Raw genomic sequence first — 13,534 nt, forward strand, 5'->3', positions numbered from 1 at the left:
TAAATTCCCCTTTATCATTTTATTCAAAAACTGTGCTCTGAAAAGAGAAGAAATAAGAATATTTGAGCTCCTTGTCTAAAGACATGAATTGAATTGAATTGAATTGAATAATTGCTAACTTTCACTAACGTTCTCATATATTTAGGAAAATATACAAGTTTAATTTTTTTGCTAGTGTTTAATTTTAATAAGCTACATCATGTGCTTATTAACATTCATGTATATATATATATATTTAGTGCTTTGTTTTTGGCCAAATACCTGGGTTACAAGCTAAAAAGGTATTAGTCAGTGTTATTATTAAGCAGGTAGAACGTATTTTTCAATAAATATTAAAGAAATTATTTTATATGTTGTAAGAGGAAATTTTGACTAATTGTTAGCTAATTTAAATCTTTGTGAACTCTAGCATTGTACAAACTTTGACTTATCAGTTACAGTGGGGTAAAGAAGGCAGAGCTATGGAAAGCTAGGAGCACACAAATGTTCTTGGGACATGCAGAACATACTATAGGGAAAAGTACAATATAAATTCTATGAATAAATAACTGCACAGGTTCACAAGTCAGTGTAACTCACTACCAGAGATTATTTACCACTGACAAAATGTTTGGATTCTTTCATGGAGCAGTTTATAGTACATATTAGATGAAAAGTAAATATGAGTAATATTCAGGAAAGATAATATCAGAGTTTATAAATACCCTAAATCAGTTAATGACAGTCTACCACTCAAAGAGACCTCAAGAGACAGCCAGTCACACACGCTTCCAACACCAATGGGACTATACAATTTGAAGATGTAATAGGTAATTTTGAAACTTAAGGATAAACTACATATTATTTCGTAAAAAAGGTACCATATTAATTAATAGAACAAAGAGCTATAGAAAAAATGAATTGCCTAGAAGCATGAAGGATCTGTTCCAAAATTTTACTTGGCAGGCAGTTGGCTGAATTGTATGCATCTGTGGGTAAGAGGAAAATGTTACAGCTCTGGGTAGATAATAGTGTGTCTAATGGCTTTCCTGTTAATTGGATTAACTCACGGGCTAGAAGTAGACCAGATCCTGCCAGGTAATAAACTCATTTCTAAGGGCAGAGCCATTCAGACAAAATTATTACATGATTTTATCAGGGCATTTAGTGGTAACCTAGGACCAAACAAAAGTGAATAATGCATCTCCAAATATCCATATTCGAGTAAAATATATAATACTTAGAAAACGATCTGACAAAAAGGGCATGGCCTGAAAATCAAGTCCACTGAGCTACCTTTCCAAATAAACCTGTCAATTCCAATTAAACACGTCTATTTAGTTAAGTCTCTTACCTGCTTTTTATTTCAATTTTCTTCAACCAAATAATTAGAATTAATTAGCTCATAATATTGAAAAGGTAAAATGGGACAATTTAATATTTATTTGTATTTTATTTCTGTAGAAATATATTAATACACTATATATTTAAATATATTCAATCTGATTACAGTGAAACCTTCACTAATGAACTCAATTTGTTTCACTAGGTTGTAACTCAAGTTGGTTGTAAGTCAAGGCTATTTTTTCCATAAGAAATAATGAAAATATCCACTATGCATTCTAGACCACTGAAAGCATTCCTTTACTAACTTCTTTGCAATAAAGGTTATATAATATATGTAATTTACCAGTAACACCAATAATTTTCCTAATATTTTTTCCAAAAAGTTACAGAATGTGCCTAGTTTACCAGAAACAACAATTCATACTATACTCATCATTCAAGTTGATGTTTTGGCTTGCAGGAAGGAAAGATGAAATGGAAGGTGGTTATTTTTGGAAGCAAAATTCCCTACCATTAGAACATCAAGAATTTGGCTCTCATGTCCTTTTTCTCCTTTGGAATATCTGTAGACCACGAGGATCTACTTCTGGCTCACTAGGCCTCTGCCTTTTCAGAATTAAAAGCTAATTTAAGGTTGTCTGTTTGTGTCTTTAACACTGTTCTGTTGTGCAGTGTTGCCATTAAGAAGGTGAACGCATGACTGGCTTTTTCTCCATCGGGGTGGGTCTTCTCTCCAAATGTTTGTAGTTCTGTTCCTTCTTTTCAGGGTTTCTGTTGTTTCAGAACTATGCTGCACTGATCGTCAAAACTCCCTCTCCTCTTCAGAAAGCTCCTCAGCTGCCACTCTATATTGTTTATCCAGGAGTCTCTGAGTGTTCCTCTAGCAGTTCCTCAACATCATCACTGTCTACCTGCCATCCTAAGGACTTGGCTACAGTGACGATGTCACCAACTACAAGGTCAATGGAAAGCTCAGGCTCCTCTATAACCTTCAAAATCTCTCTCCAGTAGTGTAATTTGAGCAACACATTTAGCAACACTAGCTTTCTTATACAAATCTTTTCTCTGTAAGATTGCTGAGATGGTGGATTTGGACATACTTTACATATTAGTGAGATTGGTCACACAAATGCCACTCTCATATTTCTCCACAATTTCCTTCTTTTCAATAGCAATTCTTTTTCTTTTTTTTTTCCCCTTCCTTTCATTAGTTTCTTTTCTAGTTTTTTGGGAGACATTTTGATAGCAGTCATTGTAGTGACTACATAAAGTACTGACCAAAATCACATCCATAATCACGTGCATCCAGGCTCAGCCTGACTCTTACACATGCTTACACATGCTTTCTGGCATTGTATTTGTATAAGTGGCCTCCATATGGGTGAAAGCTCAAGACTTTGGTTGTTAAGTTAAACCTAAAATTCCAGGTCATAACCCAAGTTGCTCATATGTAAAGATAGGAACTATGGCTTTTTTGTTCATAGTTGAATCACTGGAAAGCAAGAAAGACACTTAATAATTTTGAATGAATGAATGGACTGCTGATTCTGAATTCTACAGCTCTCTCCCCCTGCCCCTGCCTTACTTGTCACCATCTTTCACCACCTTTCGTCCTAGCGAATTCTGAGCTCTTGTGATTTTCTGAACATTTCAGCCTTTTTACACCTCTGTGATTTCTTTTATTTTCACTGTTTGAGATGTCCCTTTCACATTACCTATTTAGGAAATTCTTTTATAAGCTCAAACCTTGGCTTAATCACCACCTTGTCATGAGAGTATGCTGTAGATGTTCCTTCTCTCATGATTGCTTTCTCGGCACTTACCACATGAGACATAAAGCTGTTACATATCTATTTCCCTTGTGCACTATAGGTGCCTTGAAGTTAAGGGTTGTTATGTTCTGTTTGTGTTCCCACCAACTTTATATGTTGCAATTCCGAACCCTAAAGCGATAGAATTAGGAAATAGGGCTTTGTAGAGGTGACTGGGTCATGAAAGTGGAGTAATGATAAGTGAATTAGTACTCTTATAAATAGACTCAGGGAGCTTGTGCAATCTTAACTCTCTTTTCACTGGGTGAGAGGGCAGTGAAAAGTGCAGGCTATGAGCTGGGAGGCTACTCCTTATCAGACACACTCAATCAGCTGATGCCGTGATCCTGAACTTTCTTGGCCTCTACAGCAATAAAAATTTCTAGTTTTTCAAAGCCACCTATTTTATGGCATTTTGATAGCAACCCAACTGATTAAGACAGGAAACATTCATTATTTAAGTTTCTACTGTCATCTCTAGTGGAGTACTTGATATGTGATAAGTATTTGCTAAATGAATGAATGGCTGGATGAACAAAGGGTAGAAAGCAGATGGTATATTGGACATAACCAAGGGCATCTAAAACAATTATCTATGTGATTTTGAACAAGTTATTTAGAATCTACTTGTTTTTATTCATTTGGACAAATGTAACACTTAAATCAGATATATGTTGCACGAGTCAAGACTCTCCAGAGAAGCAGAACCAGTAGAATTCAATTAATAGGGAAATTTTAACCAACTGGCCTACAGAATTGCAAAACTTTTGTAAGTTCAATCTTGTGCCTTTGCATTTCAGAAATGTTTAACCTTGTTTCATTTGTACAGGGAGTTACAGTTAAGAGTTTGCCATAGATCTTGGAGGAGATTTGGGACTTGGACTGTTCAGCAATGCTGAAGCTGTTAGGACTTTGGCAACTCTTGGAGGTGGACTAAATGTCTTTTGTATAAAGGATGTATATGACTCCTGGGGGCCAGGGGTGGATTGTCATGGTTTATGTTTGTGTTCCCCAGGCCTCATGAGTTTGAATTTGTTATTCGTTCATTTGTTATTCGTTCATTGTATAGTGCTTAGATTAATGGTGTTGGTGCTACACCCACTTAGGGGTGGAGCCAGGATGTAATGTAATGGCAGGAAGAAGGTGTGTCTTGCTCTCTTTGCTGGTTCGAGTTTGTTGTCAGCGGCTGCCATGAACTGCGATCCAGCCATGCCCGCCTATCTTGGAGCCAACTGAGTGTGGACTGAAACCTCCAAAAACTGTAAGAAATAAACCTTTCCTCCCCCCTTTCCCCCAAAAAAAGTTCAACAGCGTAGGTCAACAGGCTGGAGACTCAGCAAAAATTAATGGTTCAGATCCAAAGTCAGTCCAGTGAGGAACCAGGAAGAGCCAGTGCTTCAGATGGGTTTGAAGGTGTGTTATGGGACAGTTCCTTCTTCTTTGAGGGAGGACAGTCTTTGTTCTAGTCAGGCCTTCAACTAATTGGATGAGAGCTACTCACACAGTGGAGGGTAGTTTGCTTCACTTCTACCAGTTTAAATGTAAATCTTGAATCAAATCATGCTTGCAGAAACATCTAGACTAACATCTTCATAAACTAATGGATTCTTGGTCCAGCCGAATTTATGCATAAAACTACCACACAGATAGAATATTCTACAGTGTATTAGGTTGTAGTTAGGAAATGCTCATTAAGAAGATTCTCTAATCTAATCCTGTGCCCCATGTGGGTGAGGTCTATGGGGCTGTGACTTTTGCTGAAAAGAATGTGATTTTTGTACCTCCTCTACTCTGAGTTTGTCTGCAGGCCACAAAGGCAAAATTGAGTGAGATTTTTTAATGAACAACATGGATGGAAAAAATCTTTTTAGTGAAAAGTAATGAATAAACACAGCAGAAAGAATTGTGCATGAAAAAGAAACATATAAAATCAAGAATCGTCACGGCCTTATTCGAGGCTTTGGTCACTCTTGTTTCCCCCAAATGGTTTGAAGAAAGGACTAAAGCATGTTTCCTCTCTTTCAGATAAAAGAATGCAACAGTCATATTTTCTCTTTTATTTCAACAAAGAGTCTCTACCTTGCAGTCAGTATCTTGAAGAGGACTCTGCTATATAATGGGAGGTCATTTGCAATATTCGCTTCCATAGGAAAGATGAGTCCAATGACGAACTCTTTTAGAACCTGGTAGGGATGATACATCATGATGGCATCCACGTAGCTCTGGAAAATTTCTTGTCTGGAAAACTGAAAGTCTTTGATAAATGCTACCACTTCCAAAAGTTACAATCCCATACCATCACCGTAGTGCAAAGGAAGGAAGTTTGTATGAGTCATGAATATCTCAGGCCTCTCCAACAAGTGATACTAAATGATGGCTATCTCCTAGAATTAGGATGGTATCTTCACACAAATGGATATTTCCTACCTGATTTTGCCCATTGACTATTACAGAAAACCTAGCTTCCTTCCCGTGGAAAATGCATTTTGGCAGAGTTGGATTCAATAGAGAAAAAAAATGTAAGAGTGACAGGAAACAAAACATTTGAAGAAATAGATTGTCATCACTTCTCATTAGCTTTGCACTAATATACATTTGAGTAGAATTCACTGTAGACCTAACCAAATCTGTTCTACCTCAAAATCTAAGTCACTGACATGAGGTTGTATTTGCAACAAAGGCGAAAAAAGACCATATTTAAAATGCTTTATTTTTATTTGATATTGTTAAATCACAAAAATTTTTCATAAATAGCATTTTTAGATCTTGCATTTATTATAGAAATATGCTACAGATTATTGTCTGATTTACTACTTCTGTATTCATATGAAAATATTCCATGAAGAGATACATGAATTTAATATAGTGCTATTGATTATGAAAATAGAGAAACAGAAAATATTTATCAATATCAGAAAAATATATTTATTCCATTATCTTTGATATTAAAAATAAACATTAAAATATAAAAGTAATCAAAGTGGTTTTGCACATGGGATATATTTTACCAATATTATATTTTTCATTCTTGAGTAATGAAGTATGTGACTCAGTAATGTATAATTTTGGCTTTGTTTGAATATTAATTGCTATAATCATGAAGGTTACTATTAAAAAGCAAAGAGCAGATTTGAGCACAGGAAAAGAGTGCCACTAGCCAGAGCTCCATCCTCATATCTTATTTCAATAAGAACATAATTTAAGCACTTAAAGAAGAATGTCATGTGGTTCACTGGTGAGCAGTTTGGACAGCTATCTCAGGCATGAGTGGTAAATAGTATTTAGTTGGTAAATATTTTGGTTTTTAGAATCTAGCACCCAAAAAGAAGCCATTTCAGTGAAGAGGACCTTCACATAGTTCTACAAATACTTTTCTAGCCTTTCTTTTCCTGACATATTAAATAATTATTTGATTTTCTTCATTCATACTTTGTGAAACTAATTACATTTTCTAGGAAACAGTATAAAAATTACAGGCAATTTTTAATTATAAGACGTTTCCTTGGAAACACTTTCTAGTAGGCCACGGTATACTTTGTTTCAAAATACTTAATTTCACTTACAATTAGAAATTAAAGATGGAGTACAACATTGGGCAATTTGGAAATTGTCACACTAATTGCCATGAAAAAGTTAATTTTTCACAACAGACAGTGAACATCCAATTAACTACTCCATAGTAATTTAACAGCCATCCTCAGAAAAAAAAAATTATTTCATTTCCTGACCAATAATTGGTCACTGCCACTATGCATGTTTTAAATTTAGAAATTTATTTAGAAATTATACATATTTTTAATTCGGAAAGAACTCAACAAGCACGATTTTAAAAGATCAGCATATGTAGGTGACATCAAAGTTCACAGCAACTGTCTTGCAAATCACCTTAACACACTGGCTTCACAGCTAAGGGTAAGCCTCTCTTTGGTTCATAAGGTGTTGTCCTGGAAACCATTTTGATGCAGTCGATAATAGGGCAGACACTGAGACAGAGAGTACAACCTGTACACATGTCAGTAATGGTGGGCAGGTGGGTTTCTGGATCAAACTGGATAGCCTGTGAAGAGAAATAGGGAGTGTTAATGCCCCCGTCCACCAAGGTCAGGAATGCCCCCATTTCAGCATCAACATTTTTCTTACTGCAATGGAACTGTACTCTGAGACAATTACGTCCAGCATGTTAGTGAAACTATAGCAACGGCTGAACTGGTGGGAGAAAAAAAAAAAATGAGACCAGCGAGAGAGAAACAAAATCCCTTTAAATTAAAAACAATGTTTAACATTCCTTAGAGGCATCTCCCTTCATTGTATGAGGAAAGGTTTCATAACACAGTAGCTCTCCAGTGTTCTTTGTTCTGCACAGAGCTCAGCTCCAGCAGGTCCTAGCAGACAGGGTTCTCTATTTGAAGACCTTGGGGTGGTGTCACACATTCTCCTTTTCCTTCTCACATTTTTTATGAAAAAGTGTTATTTTCGGGTAGGTCAATGAACACATCTGATTGGATACTGGATAATGTATGCAGTTTATAGAAGCAAACAGTTGACAAAAAGTGGTTTAAATGCCACTTTGAGTTTTGAGGACTTCCTAGCCAGTTCTAGGCATTGAATCATCATGACAGGGACAAAGCACTAAATAGTGCTGGTATCCAGTTCCAGCCCTGACACTCTGTAGCCTTGAGAACCAGAGCAAGGCCACTAGCGAAAGGCCACCAGCCGTGAAGCTGCAAAAGAATTTGAGAAATGTGTAACTTCCTTCCAGTCTGCCTGCCTACCTTCCTTCCTCCCACTTAACGCAATGTAGAATAATCAGTAACAATATCTAGTGTGAAATGAAGTTTTTTAAAAATAAAACTTATAATGATTATGTGTGTGTTAGAAACATTTTAATGCTGGAACTAACACACAAGTTGTCAGCGGATGATACAGACTTTTCTACCCAGAAAGCACTTCGGGGGCAGCTATGTGGAGACATGTGGTGGAAGCAGAGGGTACACAGCAAGCTCATGCTCACTTTCATCAAAAACACTGTCCTTCCACTGAGAATCTGGAGAGATTAGGAGGCAGCTGAGGGAAACTAAGAGGGAGAGTAAATATTTCAGTCTATTTTCTCCTTGAGGTCAAGTCTGAAAAATCTTACATTTTTCAAATAATTTTGTGACTTATTTTTTCCCATTTCATACTTGTGTTAAATTCAATTGAATATATACAGTCATTTCTGGGTACCCATTGCTAATTAACTGCAGGACCTTATATGCATACCAGGATCCATGAATATTCAATTCTGTTACGTCAAATGACATAGTATTTGTATTTTGTTTATGTATATCATTCCCAAATCATCTTTAGAGCATTTACAGTAACTAATTCAAAGAAAATGCTATGTATATAGTTGTTATATTGTATTTCTAAGGAATAATGACAAGAAAAATTCTGTTTGGGTTTTTTCCTGAAGATTCAAGGATGGCTGAATCCATGGATGGGAAACTTGAGGATATAGAGAGCTGAATGCATGCATTTGGTTGTTTTTCTTGTTTAAAACATTCTCAGTCAAACATGGTTACATGTAATCATAACTATTTTCTACTTTTATGAGAATAAAAGAGAAAATGGTCTTTTCATAGTAAATTAGGATAGGCTGCTTAATGTACATTTGTTTGATTTTTAAGAAACAATCATATTTGAACAAGAATTGTAGCTACAACAAAGTATAAAATAATTTGTCCACAAGAATTTCTGATATGTTTGTTAAAACATTTTGATTGCTGATTAGATGAATAAAAAGGATTTCTTTTTCTACATCTTTATTTATAAGAAGCAATTCAATGAAATTATTGACAAATTGAAGATACTTATGCTTAGAAATGCTATACTTTGAAGATATGTAAACAAACAAATTTTAAGTTCAACTGAAGATTTTTACTGTTTATTTTTCACTATGAGGCTGAAGAGTCAAAGGACTTTCCTAATGTTTTCTATTGCACAATTATGATTTTCTTCAGTAAAAGGAACTGTACTGCCTGTGTTGTACTAATGTTAGAATCTTAGGATGGGAGCTCTAACTTCTAAGATGTGAATTATAACATTAAAACCCTAACACTGTCATAGTCGTAGGATTTCACTTTTTAAAAGGACATTTTGTTACTTAGGTAGAAAATTTCATTTATAATTTCTTGAAAAAATCTTATATTTGGTTTTATACTTCTTTATAGTTTCACATTTTCCATAAAACAACACTGTTGTATAGTTTTTAAGCAATTTTTAGTAGTTTAAGTTTTAAAATTTACTTTTTCTTAAAGTCTGTATTTTAGAAATTATTGTTTACTTTCTCACCAAATCAAGACTTTGAGGAAAAATTTATATTTAAAGGCAATGCTATGAGCTTTTAAAAAATTATTTCTAGAATTCAACTAGTTCAAGGCCATAGTTGCACTGACTCCACTAAAAGAGTAGTTGACACATACAGCATAATGAATACGTGAAGAAACGCAAATCCATGAAAGTTCGTAGGACATGTTTGCAGGAGGACTGCCCATCCGAAAGGAGGGGCTTGCTCCTGTTTTCTATCCCATGTCAGACTTTCAGCTGAGGAGTGATGATCTGGAAAGTACGTAGGACTCACGTCATGTGGCAATAATATATTTCATTCGCTTTTCCAGCTATGAAGGCATTCCTGAGACATAATTCACAACCAGTTGGTAGGAAAGTGCTTTTCATTCCTTACTACAGTAAAACCCAAATTAATACAAAAAGAGAATTCTCTCTAGGCTGCGGAATCAAGTACTTTCAGAATAATAGCAATAAATGGGAGTTCCTTTCCTTTCCCTAGGTACTACACATAATACTTTCCTAATGTCCATAATTTTATGTGACTATCTCCTTTCCCTAGGGCTTGCCCCAATTTTATGAGTAATGAAATGATATTAAAGTAATACTATGCACCTAATAATGGAACAGTGAGTGTAAGTTATGACTTCCCTTAGAAAAAAAATCTGTACTTCAAAGGTGAAAGAACAGAAAGATGTACTTCTGAGAAAAAGCAATATTTGTCACATCTGGTTTGAATCACATAATTAGCAACAGAAGATATTTGCTGCCATCAAAATGAGAAGAAAGCTGCTTTAATACATCGTAATTTCAGCAAGAGTTTTTACCTGATAGCCAGAGTCATTGCAGGTCATATAGCATTTACCACAGTTGATACACATCTCTTCATCAATCGTAGCCACGACTTGCTCTATGGTGCTCAAGTCACCAAATGCTCCAAGGTACTTCAGTGCTTTTCCAATTACATCCTAATAGACAAGCATTGAATTATTCCCAGTGGTTATTTTAAAACATTTCCATCTGATAATTTCCTTCTATGAGTATGATTAGAAAATATGGTTTAAACTAAAGAAAATTTATTACCCTAAATGCCACAGAAGTCTAGTTCCTCTTTAAAACATTGTCTCTTGCTGTCATGGCTACCTTAAAATCCTTAATTGATTCAAAATATTTATCTTTCATGTTTTAACTTTGAGTGGAGCCAGAAGTTACACAGTGTCAGTTCTGTAAAGGCAGTGGACGACGACCACCATGTTTTCACCAGCCTGCCTTTCTACTGGACAGTATGTAAAGCAGCATTCACCATAATTTTGATCATATCTTATAAAGACAGTCCTAAAAAAGGACTCCAAGAACTGCTTCAGACAGTGTCAAGAATGGATAAGTATGTTCAAAGTGAGGGGAAAAAGTTTTCACTGAGATTAATGTCTTTTACTGTAATAATTTTTTGAAAAATTTAAACATTTGCTATCAATCTTCATCATTCTTTGTATATAATGCTGAATTGTGCTAACATAGGAGACTTGGGGTATTATATTTTCATATATAAGCTTTCTATAATAATCATAGCCTAAGTATTTCTGAAATGGGGCAATATGTATGCTTAACTTAAAAATAAGACATAATTAACTTTTTGAGAAGTTTTTCTACCAGATGACCAAGAAAGGAGTTTCCAGGGACAGAAATAAACATGTAATTTCAGTTGCAGCACCTTACTTTTTAACCTTGAACGTTCTAAAAGGAAGGTAAAATGATAAAATGTTATGCACACACATTAGACAGCAAATGATTAGGGAATAATATGTATATTATGCATTTATATCAATACATTTGGACCATAAATTTTCATTCAGAAATATGCTTTGATATCACTCACTTATCTTGTCTTTAAGAATGTATTTCAATATTAAAATATTCTAATTTATGTTAATTAACCCATCAATCCAGTAGTTAAATCAGATAGATGTTCTTTCACTTTTAAAGAATTGGAATTTTCTTCCTTCACCACTCAAGATCTCTCAGGCAGTTGCACATCCCTTTGTTTTTCATATTAATTGGAAGTAAGCTGAATACGTAAAGTGCAGAGAATGTTTCATCAACAATATGAAACATTTTGTTTCAAGAAACAAAATGAAAGCATCTAACAATGTTTGCCAAATTAGTATGCTGTCAAGATTCTCTGCTTTTAAGTTTTGAAATGAGAATCTGTTGTTTGAATTCAAGGTCCATATTCCAAGAGGAATGACTCTCATTTAAGGCCATCTTTTTATATTCTCTTTGGTATTTTGTTTTCTGTATGTCTTTTCTATGACCTTGGTTAACCATCTTTACTTTTTTCCTACTTGAGTTCTACATGACAGCATGCTCCTTACCATGAGTTTTTAAACTGAGATAGAGTTCACATTATTTATACAGTTCATTTGTATACTCTCATGCTAAAGATAGGTAACTTCCAGCACTCTTTCCTATACTTTCTTTTCAACACATTGAAGTGATAATTTCAACTGTTTATTGATGGGCACTTCATGTCCAAATCAATTATCTCTGTTCTGAGTTGCTCTCAGAAGCTCAAAGTCCACATTCATCAGCTACATGATGAGTACTGTCACTGGAAATTGGTACTGCAAAATTCTCAGTTCATTGAACTCATTAAGAACACAAATTTGGATTTTCTTTCATATTTCTTCAAGTTTGTGATTAGAATTAAGATTTTTTTTTCCAATCAGGAGTCTTAAAATTTTAGAGTTTGGTTTCACTGCAATTTCTCCTTGCTCCATATCTTATCCGTGTTTACACCTTTTGAGTTCTGGACCTGCAATATCTTTTGAATTCTCTTTGTATGTCTACCATCATCTTCAAAAAATGTTCATTAACTTTTAATTATTTTCCATGTCTTTGTAAGATGCTATGTGAGCAAGTTTTATTTTCATATGCTTTTGTTTTCTGTTCTACCTTAAAGAATGGTGCCATCTTAATCAAGGTTATAAATTTCTCAAATCCTTACTGAAAATTTGTTGAATCAAGTACGTGGACTTTCCATGTTGACATCTTAGGTTTCCTGCCAAGATGTCTTTTATTTATCTCTTTTTTACTTCCAAATACTATGCATTTCATTTACCATTAGATATACTTTTCCAGTAACCCATCTGAAGGTGACCTGATCCATCCAATTTTATGCTTAAATCCTCTCTCTAAAATATCCTTTTCTCCCAATTCTGCTTAGAAAAATCTTATCTTTCAAAAATATATCAAAGGTCACCAATTCATGATGTTTTCCTCAATCCTTCCTTCTTTTCTAACTAAATATTAAGATCTTCCTTCCTCTCTCCTCTCCTCTTCTGTACCTTCCTACCCCTCCCCTCCTTTCTTACTCCTCTCCTCTCTTCCTTCTCTTCCTCCTTCTCCTTCTCTCTCTCTCCTTCTTTCCCACCTCTTTATTTCCTGATGGATTATATTTTAGCTATTATATGAAATTAATCATTGATAACTTCTGAAATATTACTATTTTATAGATCAACACATAATTTTTTCCTGAAACCTCACTCATTTTATGGATGATGTGGTGACTTCACTATAACATATAAAATCAGGTAAGTGATCAAGCAAGGATTCAGACCAATGACGCTTGTTTTAAATACCATGATAAGAAGAACATTGATATGCTGACTAATTTCTTATTCTCAATTTCGAATGTTCTGCTTCATGTTATAGATATTGCCCACATCTAGTTCCTTTGTGTTGTATTTTTAGTAGACATTATTTGCCTTTGTATCATGTAGTATTTTCTTGTCCCTGTAGATCACTCAAACATTGGGGCACTCAAAAAATTAGGTGAAGTAAATGTGTCTCTTGTATATCTATTCATTAAATGTAATAATAGTAGGAACATAGATAGGATAAGAAATATTTTACTGAACATTTTTACTAATGTGAACATTTTACATGCAAAGACTAGTCAAGCAATCTGGATATTTTAATATTTTTGTACTATTTTAAGATATCAAATAAATGAGGCAAATATATGACTGAAAGATTATGTATGCTAGAACGTAATTTTTCAATCTAGTAAAGCA

General features: G+C 34.5%; 1 protein-coding gene across 3 annotated transcripts in view; it reads right to left on the reverse strand.

Moving 5' to 3' along the window:
• Positions 1 to 5,833: 5,833 nt before the first annotated feature.
• Dpyd (dihydropyrimidine dehydrogenase) overlaps positions 5,834 to 13,534 on the reverse strand; it is an 816,845-nt gene continuing 809,144 nt past the window's right edge. For all 3 annotated transcript variants that reach the window (XM_003478953.5, XM_063254705.1, XM_063254712.1), the window contains 2 exons: positions 10,289 to 10,429; positions 5,834 to 7,194 (listed from right to left, as the gene is read on the reverse strand). In XM_003478953.5, the coding sequence (XP_003479001.2) occupies positions 7,024 to 7,194; positions 10,289 to 10,429 (312 nt within the window). In that variant the 3' untranslated portion in view covers positions 5,834 to 7,023. The remainder of the gene's footprint in view (positions 7,195 to 10,288; positions 10,430 to 13,534) is intronic.

The sequence above is a fragment of the Cavia porcellus genome, unplaced genomic scaffold, assembly GCF_034190915.1.
Source record: "Cavia porcellus strain 051 isolate PalLab524CR breed Dunkin Hartley unplaced genomic scaffold, mCavPor4.1 scaffold_1, whole genome shotgun sequence".
Lineage (NCBI taxonomy): Eukaryota > Metazoa > Chordata > Mammalia > Rodentia > Caviidae > Cavia > Cavia porcellus.